The 23,970-nt window shown below is 38.9% G+C and overlaps 1 protein-coding gene across 2 annotated transcripts in view; it reads right to left on the reverse strand.

Annotated features, from left to right (window-relative positions):
• Positions 1 to 10,122: 10,122 nt before the first annotated feature.
• Positions 10,123 to 23,970, reverse strand: part of LOC126457990 (centrosomal protein 20-like) — a 30,523-nt gene continuing 16,675 nt past the window's right edge. For both annotated transcript variants that reach the window (XR_007585560.1, XM_050094756.1), the window contains one exon: positions 10,123 to 10,324. Coding sequence is in view for 1 of the 2 variants with exons in the window: in XM_050094756.1 (XP_049950713.1) it covers positions 10,264 to 10,324 (61 nt within the window). In the remaining variant the exon portion in view is untranslated. The remainder of the gene's footprint in view (positions 10,325 to 23,970) is intronic.

Consider the following 23,970-nt stretch of genomic DNA (forward strand, 5'->3'; position numbering starts at 1 on the left):
CAACAATGTTGCCATCAGGCCACAATTGTTTGCTATTGGTTTGAAGAACATTCTGGACAATTTGAGCAAATGATTTGGTCATACAAATTGACTGATATGAATTCCATTGATCATTTATGGGACATAATCGAGAGGTATTGTGACGTTAGCCTGCTTTATTTCTCTGTTGATTGTCCTTGGTGTCGCCATACTGCATTGCTATAGTGGCTCAAAAATATTGGGTTGGAAATTCAACACTGACTACTTTAAACAATGTAGCCAACAGTTGCATATTTGCGTTTCTCAGTTCATTACTTTCACTGTTCACAATGCCCCAATATACACAGTTAAAATGGCCAGTTAACTATGGGTAAATTTTGATAAGCCTCATTAACAGGTTGCAGGCAAACAGCAGCATACTGCTACAAGTATGATCAAATGTAGACGTTCAGCATCTACGAACAGTAAAAACCTGACAAAACCGTTCACAGTTCTTGAAGCATAATATGGTACATATTGCACAGACACTGTCATTGTTTCAACACAAGGCCTGTTTGTATTACACTTATTTCACAGTTAGGTTGATGCATTGTTGTTGACCTAACTAGCAAGGGTTTCTCGTCTGTTGTCTGAAACGGCCGTGGACTGACTGTCTCAGGACCAAAAATCAGGCATTTATATACCATCACAATAATAGGCACTGAAACTATACATTGTTTGAGGTTAAGTTACAGAAATTACAATTAAAACATATGAGTTAATAACTCAACATATAGAAAAATTCTGTCGTTTTAACAGTTTCTTCTACTACAAGAGTGAAGCCATATTATTTGTTTAAATCATAAACTTAACAGATATAGTTACACAAACAATACTTTTGACAAAACTGGCAATTACTTTGGAATTAATTAAGGGCTGGCTTTGCTAACATGTTTTCGAATAGAGCCAAATAAATACTTAAAGAATTCTAGTGTTTTGTCTTCCAAATGTTTATAATTAGTACAGAACTTATATTTCTTTATAAATCAACAATAGAATTTAAGCTACAAAATAATTACCGATTTCACTCTAGAACAAAAGTATTAACTAGGAATAGTCAAAATAAATTAGGAAATTTATGACACACACAAAACTCAGTACAATACTAGATCTGGTGTTATATTCCTTAAAACTGAGATCCAACCTTTCTCTTTTATGAAAATGCAGATTATACTTACGTATGTTAAAGGTAATTAGTCAAAAATTTAAAAAATGGATTTAAGGAGTCAGATGGCAAAACAAGAGAGGAAGTAAAAAGATCCCAGCTTGCTTCGTCACAGTATCTCACACTTCTTGTCACCTTGGTGTACATCTGACAGGAAGCAGGCAAAGTTAATGTTGAGATGATGATAACTAAATAGAGATTCTTTAACACATTGACTGCCATGGTAGAGTTGGGTTACCGACCCCTTGGGGCCATTTACTTTTTTCAATATCCTGGTTTAGTTTGCTCCAATTAAACTTGTTAAGTGCAAATAAAGCGAAAATATGCCATTTTAGTACCTTCTTTAAAACTTTTTTGTTTGAGTTACATATGATTCACACGGCCCCCGAGGAAAGGTACCAGGTGTGTCATTTGCTACGTCACTAATAATTTTAGGTTTGTACTCCTGTCAGTTTTTCATTCCACAGCATTATTTGTGTACAGTTCCATTATTGCTTTCCTGCATTGTTGCTACAGGCTTTATTCAGTGTTGTTTTCTCCATAACAAAGTGATATTGTGGCAGAATAAAATGTCTCGTAGAAGTTATGAAGATGAACAAAGGCATGTACAGCAGCTTTTAGATATAGTTATGGACATAAGTGATGGAGATTCTGTATCTTTATTTGGTGATAGCTCAAATGAATTTTTACCACAGGAGACCAGAAGTGAAACCGGAAGTTCTGATGATGAAATCACATCAGTGAAGATAGGAAGAAGAGCTTTATGTCCACATTCAGTCAAAGAACTAGACTTCACAGCTGTAAAAACCAAGCAACAAAGCACCTCAAACCGTGTTAGTGCCGTAACTACTGCAGTTGATTCAGGTTCAATTGAAGCAAGTGTAATATCAGAAAGTTCTGAAGATGAAGATGACAAACTTAGAACAAATTCTAATGAGATTGTCTGGGGGCCAGTTACATAAAAAAATATGAAAAATTTTACATTTATTCATTCCAGTTCTGGTGTAAATGCTTCTGTTGCACTAACTCTCAAAGGCAAGACACCATACGATTTCTTCAAATATTTTGTAACTGGTGAAATTTTAGAATATGTGACTCAACAAACTAATTTGTATATGTAACTTGTACATAGGAGTAGCCAGACATAGGTGTACAGTGTGCTACGAAAAAATGAAGATTGAATTTGGACGACAACAAGCTGTCAAGAAATGCAAACAAACTGAATGGAAATTTAAGACTTGTGACTCATATTTTTGCAGAGTGTTTTTTTTTTTTTTCTTCCATAAAGCACAGTGCAAACATGTTTTAGAGAAACAAAGTGGAATGACCCAAATTATTCAGTTTCATTGTTATTGCAATTAGAGTTGAAGAATGTAAATAAAACTGTATGTGATTTGCAATCTACTGTGTAAGTAATATGTCAAACTAAATAATAAATAAATAATAAAAAGAAGAAAAGTCCAACATGACTGAGCCATGAGAGTTATATATAACTCACGAATTCAAATGTCAATAACTACTCTTTAGTTCTTGAAAACCGTAGGCCATGAACATGTTTTGTTACTGGGGCCATAACCTACTAGAACACAGAGTCACAGCACGCTCCTGCGAGTTACAACTGCACCACGGAGCTTTAAATGGAAAAATGTCCGTGAGTTGTATTTACTTCACGTGGCCCGAAGAGAACTCTTCCTGTGAGTTATATTTAACTCACGCGGCAGTCAATGTGTTAAGAAAAACAAAAATTCACATTACTTTTTGATCACACCTTGTATAACTTTCATTTTACTATTCACACGTTGTAAACTTTTGGAAATTTTTACTTTTATATAATAATCTGCTTTTGTCAGTACATGTTGCAACTTCTGTCATCACCACCACCCTCTGGTGGCTTAAATTGTCTTCCTGACTACTGTAGGTAGTCAGTCAGTCAGTCTATGATGACAGCTTTGTTTGTTACAGTACGTCTTTATGTATCTGATCACTGAGATGTTCGTAGTGTGTATTTCACTTGCTTAATTTTGACAATACTTGTAGTTCGTACTCTTTTCTATTCTTTGTACGATACGTTTTCAGTTATTTGCTATGTATTTCTTGTCTGCAAGCACTCTGATGATGGGTTCTACTCGAAATACATAAAATAAAGTCATTGGTGTATTAGCTGGTGTCATCTGATTTACTGACCATTACAGCATTTTCGCAGTACTCCCACTGATTTGAAATATGTTCACATTCTTCCTGTGTGACTTTTAAGTGATCATTACAAAAATATATGCCCATTTCATCTGCATTGAAAACATCATTGTACCTATTTTTCTGTGATTGAGGGAAGAGTATTTTCCTTGACTGAACAGTGGCAATGTTCACAATTCCAATATCAGTTCGAACACATTTATACACTCAATTATTTCAGTTATTGAACCTTTCGATCCAATAGTTGGACACTTTGAGAGTCCCATCTTTTGTGTCAAATATACTGCCTTTAGCACCAATCATTGTACTGTCAATTAGAATGTTTGAAGCACAAGCTTGTTTTATCCACTTTAGTTGCATGTTTTCCATTTCTGGATGCTGACCATCATGCACTCTTCTTCATTCGCCGTTTTGTGTTTCCAAACTTGCTGCCTCATTTATGTTTTGTTTGCTCACGCCTGTATTTGATTTTGATGGAGGAATGTTCAGCTCTTGTGTAATATCAACACATTCATGTGTGAATTTTTTTCCACTTCCTGAATAATCTCCCACTTTTCTTTATTTGTAAACTCTCTCATTCTTTTTATTCATGATGAACCGATACACTATTTAACACAAAAAAAATCAGGCTAAAAAGAATGCAAAGAAATCATGGACTGAAAGTCAGTCAAACGCTAAACACGAACAAAGGAGACCAGTGATAATTATACGCTATTCGCTTTGTCTCACCGCTATTGAAGCCTGAAATCATCAGAGCTATCACCAAACTAAATGAACCACTTCTCTACGTGTCATTTTTACCAGAGCAAATGATCTAACAATGGAAAATCCAGGACGGAATAATGAAAATATTATGAAAAGCATAGATTGCTACTCACCACATAGTGGAGATGTTGACTCAACTCTCCACTATGTAGTGCACAGTGATCTATTCTTTCCATAACATAGCAAACTATCTGTCTTACTTACAAAGTTGCCAGCACAGAATAGTACTGTCTCCCTGCCGGTGTTGCCAACTGTTGTGGAATTCTGCCACACACAAGAGGATTTTTTTGATCTTTGTGGTGTAGTGGCAGAATTGTGAAATTATAAAAAATGTATTGTAATTTAACTTCTTTTGCCTGAAAGTAAAACCTCTGTAAATTTCCAGTTTGAAATACAAAAAATATTTCATTGAGTACTGCTTTGGAAAATGTACATATCAGCTACCCCAAGGTGAGCAAATTATTGCTATATTTGGAGGCTTGTGTATTTCACCGCCATTTTAAGAAACATTAAAATTCACACATAAAGCTAACAAAGCCCCCTTGTGAATGAATATCTGATACCTTCACAAGTTCAAATTCCACATCAAAAGGAAAGTATCTGTTGCATCAAATTACAGTTATCATATTAACAGTGACATTGTGAATGATTCACGATCTTCAGTCACTGTCATCTTTGGCATTGCTGATCATCAACTGGCTAGCTAGAAAATTTGGAATATTTTTTTTATAGTTTAAGTTCTTTTTTTAGCCTGTACATCATTGGTAATTTGGGTAGGCTATATAATAAGTTATATTTTATATTATAGCAGAATCTGAGTATGCTTGTCTCTGAAGTAGCTTTTATTTGGCTGGCAACACTGCTTCCTGCATATTTCTGCACCATGCGGTCGCGAGCTTCCTACTCCCACCGCTCTCACAACTCTCGGCGGCCAAAGTTGCAACAGCCAAACACTACCAATATCGCTAAATTTGAACACACTTAGCTGGGAGGGAGAAATGCATGTTTTTAATGCTATTGTGACTGGGACTTCCAAAAATTTAAATACTATGCAGGAAAATGGAGTAATCAGACTCGTGCTACTGAGATTCCACTGTATAATCATGTTTCCAGTGATTGGAACCAAAAAAATGACATCTTTATATGAAAATTACTTTAATCAAGTGTCGTTAACAATACAGTGTTTTGTGCATCCCTGTTATTAACTGATTTATTTAACTACTTCATTTATAGACTAATGAGAACAAAAGAAAAATTACAAAGAAATGATCTTAATTGTGAAGTACCAATGCAATACTATGAAACACTGTAGAAATGGACAAACTGCTACTCACAAAGCCTTCGGCCACAGTCTTCGTCAGAAAAAGAAACTCACCTTTCATTCAGGTTTTTCTTTCTTTTCTGATGAAGGCTGCGGCCGAAAGTTTTGTGTCAAGTGTCTTTCAATTGAGCTAGTCCGCAACTTAACATGCCATCTTTGTGGTAAGCAGTAATCTATCTTTCCCTACATTGTTGATATCCCATACTGGTGTTTCCATTGTTTAGTTGTAAATATTGTAGTCTACAACATGCGAATCTCTGTATATTACATTAGTGTCAAGAAAGTCAAATTGTGGAAGTGAATGCTGCCTCAATTTCACCACATATCTTTCAGAATCAGTTCTGTTAGTCATCCTCAATATGGTTTCAGGCGGTTACCTTCAGTCATGTAGGAGCTGGTGATCCTTGTCTCATTTACGCGTTACACAATAGGTGAAATATGGAAAAACCTTTCTACTTTAGAACACTAACCCTGTAGGAATTGAAACGAGACTGCTTCTACATGAAAAGAAAATATTATTAATTAATGAACTTGCCTGCTCTTTGACTTTTTGTCTTTGACAAAGATAAGACAGGTACTGCATTAAAAAAACTCTTTTGAATTTTTTACCTAGATGCATTATAAAATTTTTACCTGTCTAATACAAACAATTTGTGAAAAAATTGACTATAGATGAATATGTTTTCCTTCGTGGCTGCTGTAAGGGGAGAACGGGTTAGGTACAGGATGAGTTGGTCAGAGGTTTCTGGTTCTTCAGTCCTCAGAGAACGCCAGGCAAAGTCAGAGAAAACAGCTACAACTCGCAACAAAGACGCCGTCTCCCTTAGCAGCTACAATATACACAGTTGCCGTAAAATTTTCTTTCCTGGAAACACTTTGAGAATGATAAGGTTGAACAACAGTGGCAGTACAATATCTTCCGACTAACAAACGGGTCGCTTTGGGAACGTCTTGAACATACAAGCTAACGGCGAAATATTGCGCGTCGTTTGGACCATGATAGTAAAGTATTCGTCCAGTACTGTTAATTCGCGAAGAAATCACTATGCACTGTATTGCTAAACAAACTAACAGTTTTTTAAGGTCTGGAGATCCAACATCGAATAAAAGTCCGTAAATGATATTTACCTTTATCACAAATTCAATTTTTATTCTTGATAATAGTGATTACATGTGTTGACCTCTGCACTTCACATTACTTTTATATGCAAACTTATCTAAAAAAGAAAAACCCGCAATGTCCAATCAGCATTATTTATCTCCAACAATTACTATTTTGCCCCCCCCCCACCCCCCCCCCCCCCAAAGCAAAGAGAATTATCATCAGAGCAAAGAGCATTGTCGTATTAAATTCCGGAGTGCATCATCGATGGTACTCGCGGCCAGAATATTACAATCATATTACATTACATAGGGACATTACAGAATTCAGGGTTGCACAAGCCTACTGGTAGTTGGAAACAATGAATGATTCCACATTTCACATAGATATTTAAACAGTAACATCAGAAAAGTAATGCCTGAATATGCGGGCCTACAGGCTGCAGTGATGTAGATGCAGTGGCTTCAGGAAGTGTTCAAAATTTTTTTCCTGGAAATTGACCTCTCAACTAACACTACCACAACAAAATTTTTAATGCATTGAAAAAGTCAAATAAAACTTAGTACCTCAGTTTTCTCAGTTTTTTTTTTTTTTTTTAAATCATTCTGTTTTGTAATTTAGTAATTTTTGTGAGCTTTCCACTGATTATTTTACTTTATTAATAATATACAGCACTACTGAATGCATATCTTGTTTTAATTGATTCATGCATATTTTTTACTGCACTAGGACTGGAATTTTGAAAATGCTTTACTTGTATAGCTACTGACTAATCTATGATTTGACGTTCAAAACTACTCGATCATTTTCATAATTTCTACATAAAACAAAGCACTTTCTTCTGAAAAACATTACTTCAGTCCCCAGAACACCACTGTAACAAAATTTTACTACATTTCCAAGAATTTCCTTCAATATTATAAAATATTTACTCATAACTACATTACAGAAATGATTTTGCATTGATGCGCTACCGAGCCCTCTCAGACCAATAACATCCTTTCACTTCATGCAACATTATTATTTTAATTGAAGTTTGCTATTGGTATTTTTCAAAGTTTCTTTATACTTGCAGCTCAAGTCAGTGACTGAAATTTCTCCGCTACCAAACATAGATGAACTTTTGCCAAAATTAGGCCACAGCACAGCACCTTTTCAGTAAAACTGACATCACAGAAGCATATTATCAAATTCGCTTGGACTCAGCATCACAAGCTTACCTAGAGCTCAATACACCATCCAACATTATAGTAAGTTATCTTACAGAATCTCATTATTCCCCGCCATATTTCAGCATTTTATGGACCAGTAACTACAAGATAATCCAAATGTGCTACCACTTTCACAATCTCAACCTCTTATTTCCAGTGAGCAGCAGCAAGAAGACTCAAACGAAAAATTGTACAAGTGTTCTTTCATGCAATTGACCATTTCTCTCCTCCACCTTTGGCCCTATGCATCACATATCAACTCTGACTATCTATCACTTCCAGCCCAGGTTGCTGTACTTGCCTAATTTTCACTATTATATCCACCACTGGGTAGCAACTTCACATGCTAACGCAGATACGCTGTCCCAATTTTAGTTTTGGACCAATATGTTACACTACCTCACTCTGTACAACACGGTTGGCCAGATACACTTCTCAGATCTGGTTTTCACCCCTGGTGGCCATGGCAAAATCCAATGCACCTAAACCAATGAGTCCTGTTGTCTGTCTCTAACCACTTCATCTTCATTCCTCCCTCTCTTTTGCCCAGAGTACTGCACCTCTTGTATACTGCCCATTAGTGCAAGTCCTGGATGAAAAGTTTGGCACAACACATGTTCCGGCCCAATATTAATTCCGACTTGTCCACCAATGATCCACCTGTCAGGCTCCACAAACTGGACCTATCCAATGATCCTCTCCCTGACCTAATGTTATGGAGTCATAGGAGTGTATCTACCTAGATTTTTGTTAACCTGTTTTTTCAGACAATGTAATTTAATTGGGATTGATTCATTGTCTCACAGCTCTTGTATGTTTGGGATGTTCAAGGTGATTTCTTCCTCTACTACTGTGGCATTGGGAAACATATCTGCTCTTGAAGGCACCCCACACTTAGCTTCAAATAACAGGATGGCATTTAGCTCCCATGACTTTGGCAGTTTTGTGTCCATAACAGGATTCAACACCTTGTACTTAACCCTGCCTCCAACAGTTGTGTAGAATACTTTGTCTACACTTTCAAGACCCAGCTCTACAAGGAAATGATGCACATTTTCTATAACACCCTCTGCAGTTTTATGGCAACTTACAGGGCTATTTCTTCACTGAGGCCTTTCCCTTTCGGGTCAGCGCACAGTTCTATTGCAGTACTGAAACAGTCTAAGTTCATGCCAGTTGCTTTATTGGTTTGATTTTCACTATGGATTTTGTTTGTGGATGCTTACTCTTTGGAATCTTTTAGTAACTGGCTACTCTGACATTGCATGAATACTTACTTAAACACAGCTTGCTTTGATCTGGAGAGCTTACTATAACATCTCAATTTCTTGAATAAACCAGGATGAGTGTATGTTAGTTCTGAATGTTAAATGCCTACACAAAACTTACAAACACTGTGGCTTCTATTTATTGTGATGCAAACAAATCAGAATAATAAATGAACACATCGATGCCTACTTAAAAGCATCACTAACAACGTATTTACAATGAATGTTCACTTTCAGTTAGTTATTACTCAGTCTGATATGGTACTCACTTATAATTTGCAATATTTAACTTACCTCAAACACAAAATTAACAAATTGATAGTTCAACTTTCACAGCATTTGCTATAACACACTTCTCAATAGGTTTGAGAAGACTTTTGACAACAATTTCATGTTTTTCCTAAATTTGCACATCAGTGGTTTATTTTTCTTCCAGTCTTGTAACACCTCTCTTCACTTGCTATTGCATCTGTTATTGAGACTTTCAACCAACCACACATTGATGAAATCAAGATTAAGAACACCGACGCCAGAGATTTTTCCGTCATGATGAGTGAGCCAAAACAACTTCAACAAGGGATTGCCTTGGGACAGGAAGAAGCAACCCAACCTTTAATGCTATCATGTGTCTTGAGGTTTAGATAGTATAGCCTAATTTCTGATGTAAAAGAGAACAATATTAATTTTTTTAAAAAAGTATCTTGTTACAAGGTTCAACAACAGGTCACCAAAATATCGTGGAAAAATTTCACACATGTATAGGAAGAACTCTAATTGCAACTTATGGCTAATTTAAAAAACTTTCACTCTGGAATGATATAGCTGTGTAATTTTAAAATTGTAGGAATATAAATATATGACAATATTGGAATGTTGGGGTTATAACACATCTTTATATTGAACACTATTTTTTATTACATTTTAATCATACGCTGACACCTAGCAAAATGAGCAGCTGCAATGTCATGGAAAATAGAAGCAGTCATGACCCTGTCCAAGGGATATCTGATCTCTCATGGTTTTTGCCACTAAAATTGGCTGAGTAATTGTTTGGACTAAAAATAAAAGTGTAGAAAAAATAAATGTCAAAGTATACTTTAATTGCTTTTGTAAAAACACACAGAAATGTACACATATTTATTAAACAATTGTTGCTACACCAATCTCTTCTTTAAAAAATACAAACCTACTAATAATTTAATAATCATGCACACAAAATGTCACTGCGATATTTTACCTGCAGCCTCCTTGAATGTTGATACTAAACTGCATAACAGAGGCCTGGAAAGATCAGTGGAGTCAGACACTTAATTTGAAGAAATTATTTTTTATTTTCACAATACATGTAAATTTGTTAGTAATATAAGAATTCCTTGTTGAGCTGCTTAGTGTAGAACGTTTGATTCAAAAGAAAGTTTGCAGTTTTACCAATTTTTACACTGCAATTGAATAGGTGACTGCAAAAATGACATAAACCAAATTTTATAAATTTTACAGAAGAGGAAAGAAATTGTATCTTTGTATCTTTCCAAAGAGAGAACAGAGTCCATCTGATTTTTACACGTTTCAAATTTAATTTAAATTTCTGTATGTAAAAATAATGTTTTATATGGTGTCTATACTACATAACACTTGGATAAGGGGGGAAAAATTAGAAAAAGAAAACACTCAGAGAAGGTAGACGCTTAATCACCAAAGTAGATGGAACACAAATTCTCATTCAGTTTTATTTTCCAGATTCAAAACAAATGTGGAAATATGATAAAACACCTCTCATTTTCAACACTTATGAAGACACCTGAAATACATACGAGGGCTGACTGAAAAGTAATGCCTCCATCTTCGTAACTCTTCAACAGTTGGCAGCATTGGTATGCAGCAGGTACTGGCTTGTTCTGTAGCCTCTTCTCTACAGCTCCAGTTGGCGGGAAGCCTTAGCACTGAATGGTTGTGTTGTTACAATGTAAAGTATGGAACCCTGCACAGACAGTTGGTCAATGCGATTTAAGCAATGTGCAGTCACTGAATTTTTGACAGTAGAAGGTGTGACCCCAAAGGAAATTCATCAGAGATTGAAAGCAGTTTGTGGTGATTGTGTTGATGTGAGTGCTGTGTGTCATTGGGCAAGTAAGTTTAACGATGTTGAGGCAGGAACATCTGACCTGCATGAAAAACAAAGAGTTGGACGTCCTGTGACAGCAACCAACAAGTTTCACAAACAAAATGTTGATAGATTGATTCAGGACAATCATTGTATCACTTGGAGAGAAATTGCAAGCACAAACAGCATTTCACATGAACGTGTGGGTCACATTACTGCTTTGCTTGGTTATCAGAAGATCTGTGCAAGATGGGTACCCCAGATGCTCACTCTTGAAATGAAAGCACACACACTTTTAAATTTGCCAGGAACTCCTCTCACGTTATGAGAATGAAGGTGATTTCTTTCTCCATCCAATTGTCACAGCAGACGAAATGTGGGTACAGCATTACAACCTGGAGACGAAATGTCAGTCTGTGGAATATAGACACAAAGACTCGCACCAGAAAAAGAAATTCAAGACGCAGCCCTCAGCTGGAAAAATCATGGTCACAGTGTTCTGGGACGCAGATGGTGTTATCCATGTTAATTTCCATGATCGTGGAACAACAATAAATCCAGAGCATAACATCACAATGCTACAAACTTGGATATGGCTAACAAGGGTCCAAAAGGAAAAGGGAACTGTTTTCCTGCAGCATGACAATGCCAAACCACACACTTCGTGTGCCACTACAGCAGAACTTCAGAGACTGAATCTCACCACCATACGGCATACAGTCCAGATTTAACACTGTCTGACTTCCATCTGTTCCCGATAATGAAAGACAATCTGCGGGGACATCATTATGCTTCTGATGAAGACGTTGAGAGAACTGAGAGACTGTGGTTGCGGAAAAAGTGTCGACGTCTTCTGTAACTTGTTCATCGTTGGCAGAGATGTATCCAATTGGCTGGTGATTATGTGGAAAAGTGAATATTGGTAATTAAAGATCACATTCTAAGGGTTATTTCTGCATTTGATTTATTAAAATATTCCCTTCCAAACCCAGTTAACGAAGGTGGAGGCATTACTTTTCATTCAAGCCTTGTAAAATGCCAAAAAAAAGCTACACACTGAAAACTTATTGTTGTAAAAGACAGAATACAAAAGGTTATGCGAGTGATAAATTCGAAAAACATAATCCGCAGTGTCATCTGCCAACTCAGCACTGGGAAACATGCAGAATTTTTTATAAAATTTGTGGAAATCCTGCACTATATATCCCACCATCTTGGTCACATTGCTTAACATAATTTTACTCACTGCAACAGGTCCAGAAGGATGTGTGTGTGTGTGTGTGTGTGTGTGTGTGTGTGTGTGTGTGTGAGAGAGAGAGAGAGAGAGAGAGAGAGAGAGAGAGAGAGAGAGAGTTGGACAGCCTGACATGTTTTGAGCCTGACTAACACACCAATCTATGAATAAACTCATTGGCTGTTACAAGATCCTTGTGCTGTGACTCATACAGAAATTCCATGTATTTACCAGGTAAAAATTAAGTTTCTTTGTTGGCCAGCATAGGACATACCCAGTGGTTCCACAGCTATAGTACTCCTCTAGTAACAGTCTTTCCATAGTGAATAATGAAAATCCAAAATGTGTGAGGATGTGAATTTTGTCACTTCAAATTTAGATTAACTGATTATGACTACATACTCTTCTGGGACATACAACCAATTATATTACTTTTGTACATTATGGAGACAGGAATGGCATCTAATGGGAAAGTTATGCATGATCTTGCTGAGCACTTACAATGTCAGAACAAAACAAAATCAAAACACAGTTACGGCTTTGTCCAAGAAAACCATCAGGAAAAGGTGAAGATTTTTAGTGGAGGAGGTAAATATTCATTTATGTATTTGAGTAATAGTGTATGGCTCTTTCCCTACTTCTCTTTCACAATAAATAAATAAACAAATAAATATTTTTTTAAAAATTGAGAAGTTCTGCTAGCAGAAGATTCTCATTGAAGTAAAATATGACACCAATAGTCTCATCCTGTTCCATGCACAAATCGATTTTGCACTTAAGTTTTACGGCAAAATTCTTTGCTCTCCTTTCATTAACTTCTATTTCTTTTTCAGTTACTTTTCTCATAAGCGATGACAGTAAAATGTCTCCACTCACATTTAATTATACCATCACTTTTGTGCAGATTACAGCTTCATTAAATTATTTCCCATGTGAATCCAGATACAGAGTCATGTCCAGCCCAGCATCTAAGCACTTTATACTCTGGTAACGATAATGATTGAACTTAGCTGGAAATTTCTCAATATGATCATGAATCTCAAAGCATATTTCTGCATCTGTTTCATTTTTCTTATGATATTTCCTTCACTTACACAACAGCACAACTCCTTTCAATAGCAGCTTTGTCAGTCACAGCACCCTGTTTTCTATTACACCATGCAAAGAATTAAATGCTACTCTAATGTACATATTTGTTCTCCATCAATCAAAATATTTTATTTCAAGGAGGTTGTGCAAGATTTTGGACAGGCACTTTGAGGTTTACTCTCCTTTATGTTATTCCTTTTTGATGGGTTGTTGCAGGTTGCTAACAAATTAACAGTGTTGGTCAAGCCAGACTTTTGGTCAGTACTTAATTTGAAGAAACACTGTATGCTCACTTACAGACAGGAGCTGTTGCTCTTGCTGGTATGAAGTTATTTTTCCAATTCGCACATCCGGTACATTGTAACATCATTTTCAACAGATTGGCGAGTATCCCCATATTACAACGGATTCTTAACAAACAGTACAGTGTTTGAAAGCTGACAACAGTGTGGACACATCATTTGTTAATGCCAAACACACCTGCACAGTATCACTCGCAAGCATTGTTGTGACATCTACTGATCGGCCCAGAACCAACACCAGAGTATCATTCCCAAGCATTATTATGGCATCTTCTGATCGGAGCAGAAGCTGCATACATTACGGGCTTGTGTTGTCCCTGCCATCATTGCAGTTTTCTATGGTTCAGCATCTTTGAGATGAGGCACTGGACTATGCACACTGTATGTTGACCCCAGACAAGTTCAATAATGTGAAAAAATATGTTACAAAAAATTATAGACATACATGGTTTCCGAAGTCACTCACTCAACTGTAAAAGAATTTAAGCACTCGGCTACATAAAATACCAGGAACCAAAGTGTGGTAACTTGTAAATATAATGAGCAACAGATAACAGAGGACACTAATTACAGGGGTTGAACAAAAATATGGAAACACTAAAGACATTACATTACTATGCCTAATACAGTGTAGGAAACTTTTTGGCATTCAAAACAGATTCCTGTCATCTCAGAATGGATAAAAACAAATCCTGTATGGTTTTCAAGAAAATTTTGTGCCATTCATCCTGAAAAACAGTGGCAAGTTCAAATAACGATGACAGAGGTGAATAGTGATGATGCACCCCCCCCCCCCCCCCTCTCTCCAAAGGAGACCATAAACGCTTAATAACATTGAGATCTGGTGACAGTGACAGCCAGGGCACATGTGACAACTCATCCTTGTGCTCACAAAATCAGTCCTGGAAGATGATAGCTGTTTGAACAGAGGCCCTGTCTTTTTGGAGGATAGCAAGACCATCTGGGAACAAACATTGTACCATGTGATGCACCTGAACAGCCAACATGGTCACATAATCCTTAGCAGTAATGTGCCTTGTAAAGTAACCTGGGGCCCATGGAATACCACAATACGGCTGCCCAAATCTTCACAGAGCACCTGTCATGTTCCATTCTTGGGATGTATACTTTGCTGTAAGTCAAAAACAGTGTGAAATAAGACCAAATGATGATAATCTATTGCTCCATAGTCCAGGTTTTATGGCTCCAGTACCATGTATTCCTGTTACAGGCATTTTTATCACCGATGAATGGCTTTGTAATTCCAGCTTGCCCTGCAGTTCTCTGCTTATGGAGTTCCCTTCATGCTGTTTTGGTGCTGACAGAGTGAATTCTTGAGTGCAACATTCAGTTCTGCAGTTACTTCTGCAGCTGTTGTCTTCTTATTTTTCATCACAGTCTTCTTTCAATGCCTATCTGTGCTATCACTTGACACACACTTTCAACTGTGTCACAACTAAGTGGATGAGCCTTTTCCTCTTTTCTCGTATGCAGTATAAATCGTCAATATGGTGCCTCCTGCAACACCAAATACTTTGGCTGCTTTGGTTACAGAAATACCTACCACATGAGCAACAATAGTTTGCCCACATTAAAATTCACTTAGTTCTAATACAGGGTGATTCAAAAAGAATACCACAACTTTAGGAATTTAAAACTCTGCAACGACAATAGGCAGAGCTAAGCACTATCTGTCGGCGAATTAAGGGAGCTATAAAGTTTCATTTAGGTGTACATTTGTTCGCTTGAGGCGCTGTTGACTAGGCGTCAGCGTCAGTTGATGCTAAGATGGCGACCGCTCAACAGAAACTTTTTTGTGTTATTGAGTACGGCAGAAGTGAATCGACGACAGTTGTTCAGCGTGCATTTCGAACGAAGTATGGTGTTAAACCTCCTGATAGGTGGTGTATTAAACGTTGGTATAAACAGTTTACAGAGAATGGGTGTTTGTGCAAAGGGAAAAGTTCTGGACGACCGAGAACGATTGATGAAAATGTAGCACGCATCCAGCAAGCATTTGTTCGCAGCCCAGGAAAATCGACTCGCAGAGCTAGCAGAGAGCTGCAAATTCCACAATCAACTGTATAGAGAGTCCACATTGGCACTTATCTGTCCGTAACTACCTGAACGTCAACTACCCGAGGCGATGGATCGGCCGCCAGGCAGCCCGGACAGAGCACTTCATCACTGGTCTCCAAGAAGCCCTGATCTTACCCCCTGCGATTTTTTCTTATGGGGGTATGTTAAGGATATGGTGTTTCGGCCACCTCTCCCAGCCACCATTGATGATTTGAAACGAGAAATAACAGCAGCTATCCAAACTGTTACGCCTGATATGCTACAGAGAGTGTGGAACGAGTTGGAGTATCGGGTTGATATTGCTCGAGTGTCTGGAGGGGGCCATTGAACATCTCTGAACTTGTTTTTGAGTGAAAAAAAAAACTTTTTAAATACTCTTTGTAATGATGTATAACAGAAGGTTATATTATGTTTCTTTCATTAAATACACATTTTTAAAGTTGTGGTATTCTTTTTGAATCATCCTGTATAATGCAATAACAGCAACATGACTGATATGTGCAACATACTGGCAACATTGCAGTACATAAGCTTTGACTGGTATTACTTAACATAATTTCATACCACAACAAAATTACCTAGTACAATGTATTTTAATCGTAAAGTGAGCATCAATGCTTCCCAGGCAAGCATGATTTTAAGATGTTTTCATCCAACTCTAATCCTACTTTAATATTTCATTTAACTTCCAAATTTTGTGTAAGTTTTGAGAGATCATAATTATTTACAAAAATTACAAAACAATAGGTTTATCAAATTTTAACCAACAATACGTCCAAGTTTATCATGGTTTTCATTAAAACAATTATGGAAATAAAAGTAATTTCTGATATCACTTAAATTAATTTGTATCTTCTTGGCACCATCTATCCATGGTTTTTTACCTACATGGGTTTAGCTGTAAAACCACAAATATTATATTTCTTATAACTAAGGATTAATCTTTGCTTATCAAAAGCATTGTTTCTTATAGACTTGTTATATGGGTTTTAACTTTTTGTAACTGTTCTCTAATGTGTGCCTGAATGGGTTGCGGCACCAATGTCATGTACAATGTTTTAGAAATTTTCATTGGCCTTATTTCTTTATCAGCAATTAAGCTGCATAAATGTGAAAATAAGAGCATTTGCCACACCAATAACCATGCTATATTACAAGTCCCAGTAATTCTTATGCTATGCATTATTTTAAAAGCTATCTCATATCCAACATGCAAAATGTGGATCCATTCTCAACATTGCAATCTTTATCCATTTATTTACTGTCAACTCTAACAAGTGGACGACTTATGTCAATCAGGTACCCAGACTGTGTGCTAGTACAAGAGGGCCAAAGTCAGTTTTGTGTTACATTTTTAATAATGTCATGTTTATTCAAACGTTACACTGTGGTAAGTGTTTGAACTGGTCTTGAGGAGACAATGTGGATTAAAAAATTAAAAAATAGGGTGCTATTTAAAAGACTTACTGGTGTTCATATCTTTGTAATGAAGAAAGTTACAAGAAAAGTAATCATAATTGGCATCTCCCTGTGGTAGCTAAACAATGTCTGCTAGACTCATTTTCTAATTTGCTTCTAGACCAGAGGTTCCCAAATGGTGATATGCGTACCTCTCGTGGTAAGTAAGGACATTTCAGCTGGTACACATTTGAGTAACCAAAAGACATATCAATATACGTAAAATTATTCTCTTATGTTGCTTTATTTTTAAATGAAAGAGAGAAAAATGATTGAACAAAGGAACAACATTAACAGCATGGTTCAGTCAATGGTTGGTAAAGGAATATGGGCAAACAAAGAGGCAAAATAAATGTCGGGATGGCAGGAAGAATAAAGATCAGGAGGGGGGGAGGGCATATTTAATGCGAAGGACCAAAAGATGGTGGCATTTCAGCAAAATATGGACCACTGTGAGGGGGGGGGGGGGGGAGGCTCATTATGGAGCATAAAATCATGGGTCAACTGGTATGGTCGATATGAAGAGAGCAGAGGGTGGTAGGGTCCCTCCAGGGAAGGTGAATGGAAGGCTGCAATGTGGTGGGAGTTCCCTTTATCACACAAAGTTTACTAGATGTGGAGTTTATTGTAGGATTCCACCTGACAAGCAGATGAAACGTAAATGGGAAGCTTCAGCCCACTGTTTCTGGAGGAGGAAGGTGGCCGGACAGGAGGCTGATGCTGTCGCAAAATATTTCGCAAGTTGTTCTGTGAGAACCAATGGATCCACACAAAGGGCACCCGGAAGGGCAAGGCTCAGGATAGAAGACTGCTGTTGGCAACCTTGGAGGGTGTGGCGCAAAGCCCAGACCCGTGATGAAGGGACAGAAGAACCTAGGGAGGGGACAAAATGTTCCCAACACACCTGCTGGCTCTGTTTGATTAAGTAACAGGCTCTGGTGTGAAGAAGGTAGATAAGACCGGTGGAGCATGAATGCTGCTTAAAGCAATAGTCGTGCTCCACCAAGCGACTGGCTGGTGGCAAAAGGGGCTCGTCAAGTGGGGGACAGCAATACCGGTGGTGCAAATAATTCTATCAGACATGTCACGGAAGACTTCATCAATAATACCCAATAAAGAAGGGGTAAACACAACCTGGGAGGTATATAGATGGATGGGGTGATATCCATAAACAAGAAGTATGACTCCGGTTGTGAGAGGGAAGTCAGCACCTCCAGGGGCACTGGAGCAGCCTCATCCCAGGACTACCATTTTTTCATAGGTCAAGGAGGGCAGGGCCCAGAGAAAGACAGAGAGTAGGCTTCAGTGAGACCTGGGACTGAAAGAGAATGGGTGACCTTGGGTGCATGAACTGTGGGTCCAATGGCCAACCTGTGGTGCCAGACCTCCAGTCTGGGACAAGCTGGGAGAAGGGCATCAAGACCAAGAGGTGCCGAAGAAGGGACACACTACTCCGGCCAGGTAGGGAGAGAGGCATTGGAGGGGAAAACACGTGGGAGCTGCTGGGGAGGCAGAGATGAGAGGGACCTGGACTGGGGTAAGGAGGAGGGAGGAGGGGCAAAGATCATAACAGAGGCAAAGTCAGCTGTCATAGAGACAGGGTGAAGACAGTCATATTTCTGACAAGCCTCAATGTATAATAAGTGCTCAAGGGATTTACACTTCTTTATCTTCTTTTCCTTTCTGTAAACCAGGAAATGTGGCAAGTGTGGAGAGTGATGGTCATGACAATTATCAAACACGGGTGGCGGAACGCAGGGGCTCCCCTCACGGAGTGGATGCCTACATTCACAGCGTAGAGGCTCTGCTGCTGCACAGCGGGAAGACATGTGCCCGAAATGTAAATACAGGAAACACCTTATGGTGGGGGGAATGTATGGCTTCAGGTCACACCAATAACACATAACCTTGACCTTCTCCAGGAAGTGGTAAGGCCACTTTCCGAAGACACTAAGTATGGTGTTCTTCCCCAGTTGGCTCACACTATGGAGTGAATATTAAGAAGGGAAGGTCAAATCCCATAGGGGACCAAAAATGCCAAAAAGGAAAGGAGAAAACGAAAAATAAAGAGGAACAAAAACCAGAAGGAGTACCAATAACCAGGAGGATAGCTGGAAACACAGAGGGGAAGGAGGGGGCAGAGGGGAAGGAGGGGGCAGAGGGGAAGGAGGGGGCAGAGGGGAAGGAGGGGGCAGAGGGGAAGGAGGGGGCAGAGGGGAAGGAGGGGGCAGAGGGGAAGGAGGGGGCAGAGGGGAAGGAGGGGGCAGAGGGGAAGGAGGGGGCAGAGGGGAAGGAGGGGGCAGAGGGGAAGGAGGGGGCAGAGGGGAAGGAGGGGGCAGAGGGGAAGGAAGGAGGGTATGAAAAAAGGAATGCAGCCCTGGGTGAAAGAAATGGCCGCAGCAGCTTGGGGGTAATGCACAAGCTCATTAAAGAGCCAGGAGCCCCCTGAGGAGTCGCAGAATGTTTATTTCGGGCTGTACGCAAGACACAGGAAGTTCAGATTATACCCTGCCAACACCCTTCCATTACAGTAAAGGCCAACAAAGAAACCAGTAATAACCCAATCCTCCTATGCATTGTGTGCTCAGAAATGCTTTCAAATCAAAGCATGAAGCCTTCTTTATTAAAATATCTTCGAAGTTCTAAGCATTCTGAGTCAGCTGGTAAAACTACTGATTTTTTTTCAAAAGAAATGTGTGTTTTGTAAAAAAGATGATGATGTTTGGTTTGTGGGGCGCTCAACTGGGCGGTTATCAGCACCCATACAAATTCCCAACCTCTGCCCCGTCCAAACTCGCCACTTTCATGAATGATGATGACAACACAAACACCCAGTCATCTCGAGGCAGGTGAAAATCCCTGACCCCGTCGGAAACCGAACCCAGGAGCCCATGCTCGGGAAGCGAGAACGCGACCATGAGCTGTGGACGTCGTAAAAAAAGTTCATATTGGTGGCAAATTTGATTAACACTGATACTAACTCAATAAAAGCCTCACACCTGGTTTGTTTTAGAATTGGAAAGGAAAGAAAACCTCATGCGTCTCTCCCACTGCTTGCAACTAGATGCGGCCCCAGTAGCTTTTGGGGGGAAAAGAGGCAAAAGAAATACAAATAGTTCCATTATCCAAGAATACAGTAAAACGGAGAGCTGAAGTCATGTCTTCCAATATTGAAGAAGCATTAATATTACAACTGCAAGAGTGCACCGATTTTGCTCTTCAAATAGACAAGAGTGGAGGCAGCACAATTATGGCACAGTTCCTCATTTTTGTATGTTTTGACAATCATGATGGTATAATAGAAGTGTGTGTTTTTTGCAAATCATTTGAGTCAAATGCTTCAGCAGAGAACATTTCCTATATGATTGCCCTTTATTTGTTAAAAATAGGCATTTCTTGGCAAAAGGTGTTGCTATTTGTACAGATGGGGCAAAGACAATGTTTGGTAACTTAACAGGAATGGCAGCAAACATGAAGAATGTTGTACCTGATTGTCAAAGCAGATACTGCATAATACACCAAGCAACTGGCTTCTGAGAATATGCCCAAAACTCTTCATATTGTTCTGATGGTCAATGCAAGATGATTTCACAAGGAATACTCTTCTTTCTCTTTGGGAAAAGAAACACCTCCTTTGAAATAAGCCATCTGAGTTTTAGTGGTGTTTGTTACTAGTTACATGTGTGAAAGTGATTTTTCTGAGTTTATGCACATTAAAAGTAAATACAGAAACAGACTTAGAGAAATGGTGTTAATACTGGATACTTTGTAGAGATTTCACTGAGTACTGCATTCAGGAATTTATTTTAGTTGAAATGTACAAGATAATTCACTTAAAGTTTTCAGGAATCACGCCTTAATGTCCATTATTTGCAAATTAAAGTTCAAATACAAAAATTTAATAAAAAAAGTCAAGAAATCGAAACAAAATATTCACAGCCCAACAATTTCGGAAAGTTACAAATTCCTTGGCACAACAGTTACTGCAATATTTGTTAGTATTTTATGGAATGTCCTTTTGATTTAATCACTGCCTCGACTCTGCAAGGCATTGAGTCCACCAGCTGTCGAAGATCATCTGGTTTCATCACAAACTGAAGATGGCCTTAAGACTTGGTGCTTTTTTGTGATAACATTGTCCTGTAATGCTGCCAGACATTTAATATCATGACTTGGCATGCAGCCCCACACCATGATACAGATAGAATGCTTCACAGTAGCAGTGGTGCACTAAGGCAACAAGTCTTTGCCTAGTCACGACGAACAAATTTAATTCCATCATATCCAAAGATGCTGATCTTACTGCCTGTTGGCTGCTGTCTCGGGTTCTTCAGCCACTTGTCTGATCATTTTTCAGACATTTCACCAGCACAAGTGTCTGGCATTGTCAAAGTTTCTCTCTCCATTGCCGATGGTGGACCGGAGCCGAGCTCACGGCCGCAGACTATATTTACGTGGAGCACCAATGTCCAAAGGCTTCCCCGTGGTCATCTTCAATGTGGTTCTCTTGCTACCTGTGATGGTCATTCACTGCAGCAAGTGAAGCCAGGATTCGTTTAGCTTGAGGCTTTCTTCTTTCTTGTTGAAGCCGTTCTCATGCTTGTGTATTTCTATAGCTTCTCTGAACAAGTGTGTGTGATAGTTCTTCTCTATAGCCAGAACTTCCATGTCAGCAAATTTTACTATGTGGTTGGTCTCACATAGAGCATGCTCTGTCACAGCCAACTTCTCCACTTGCCCCACCTGCAAAGTTGCTTATATTCTGTGATCCTGGTGTTGATTGATCATCTAGTCATTCCAACAAACTTTTCCGCAGGTGGGTGGTATGTGGTATATTACCAACATTGCAAGTTGATCCCTTTTCTCCTTTGCCAATCTGAGACACTCGATCTTCTTTGTTGGTTTGTAAATAGTATTTACGCTGTGTTTGCCCAACATATTGCCGATTCTGTCAGTCACTCTGGGAATGTATGGCAGAAAGGCCGTACCAGACATTTCTATCTCTGATTTGTCACTTCGCCAAGTGTTTGGTCCTGATACTTTTAATATAAGTTGTGAAGTACCCAACGCTCCTCAAAACACTTTCCAAATGTTTTATTTTGTGTCTGAGGTGCAGCAGCTCACATATTCATCCTGCTCGCGTTACAAGCGTGTTAATCATGCCTCTTTTCTGGCCTGGGTGGTGATTTGATAGTTTATGCAGGTATCGATACATATGTATTGGTTTTAAATACATGCTGTGTCCCAGGTTTTCAACATCCCTTGTGACCAGCACATCTAGAAATGGTAGTTTGTCCATTTCTAATTCCATGGTAAATTTCATGTTGACATGGAGCTGTACAAACGTCTTAGGAAGTCACCGAGCTGTTCTTCACCATATGGCCCCACACAACAAAGGTATCATCGATGTATCTGTTCCACACCTTAGGTTGAAAAGGTGCCAAGTCCAGTGCATGTGCTTTGAAATGTTCCTTGAAGAAGTTGGCCACCACTGGACTAAGAGGACTACCCATGGTGGCGCCTTCCAGCTGTTCATACAAGTTGCCATTCCACGTGAAATAGCTCGTGGTGAGACATGCATGAAAGAGTTCTGCGATGTCTTGTGGGAAAATGGAACCGATGTGCTCCAAAGAGTAACTGAATGGCAATTTCATAAAGAAAGAAGCAACATCAAAGCTGACCAAGATGTCGTTTGGTGCAAGTTTAAGATCTTCGGCTTCTCAATGAAATGTTCTGAGTCCTTTATGTATGTGTCAGTCTTCACCACATGCGGACGGAGCAGGGAGGCCAAGTGTTTTGCCAGGTTATACGTCGTGAGCTAGGAGCACTAACAATCGGTCTTAGTGGAACGTTATTCTTGTGACTCTAGGTAATCCATACAGCCGAGGCGGGAGGGCTTCTGTGTTGCACAGGTTCCTCTGTATGTCCACTGGCAGAGAAGATGCCTTGATTCACCGTTTCGTATTCTGTGTGATACACAGTGTTGGATCTGTATTTAGTTTTTGGCACACTATTTGATCTAAAGTATCCGGACACCCACAAGAACATGTTTTTTTCATATTAGGTGCATTGTGCTGCCACCTACTGCCAGGTACTCCATATCAGCGACCTTGGTAGTTATTAGACATCATGAGAGGGCAGAATGGGGCACTCCGCAAAACTCATGGACTTCAAACGTGGTCAGTTGATTCAGTGTCACTTGTGTAATACATCTGTTTTTTTTTTTTGTTTGTGGTTTTAGGGCGCAAAACTTCTATGGTCATTAGCGCCCAACCCGTGACGTAGAAAACAGGAAAAAAACGAAATTTAAAATCAGCATCAATGGGAACAAAGTCATAAAATTGGAGAAACTAAAGGCAGAAGGAATGCTTAAAAATCTACTATAGAAAGGGGTTGGTTGTCCCCCAAAAAAAAAAATTCAAATGACTGACGTCATTTCACTGTCACTAATAAACTGTAGAACGCGGTCAGCTGAGCGCGTGTCATCTGCTAAAATCGACGATAGATCAGGCGATAGCTGTAGACGGGAGCGTAACGGATTAAAATAGGGGCAGTCAATTAAAAGGTGTCTGACCGTCCACAGCTGAGAGCAGTGGGGACAGAGTGGGGGAGGATCACCGCTTAAAAGATGTCGATGACTAAAAAGACAGTGCCCTATCCGGAG

This window comes from Schistocerca serialis, chromosome 2 (genome assembly GCF_023864345.2).
Source record: "Schistocerca serialis cubense isolate TAMUIC-IGC-003099 chromosome 2, iqSchSeri2.2, whole genome shotgun sequence".
Taxonomy (NCBI): Eukaryota; Metazoa; Arthropoda; class Insecta; order Orthoptera; family Acrididae; genus Schistocerca; species Schistocerca serialis.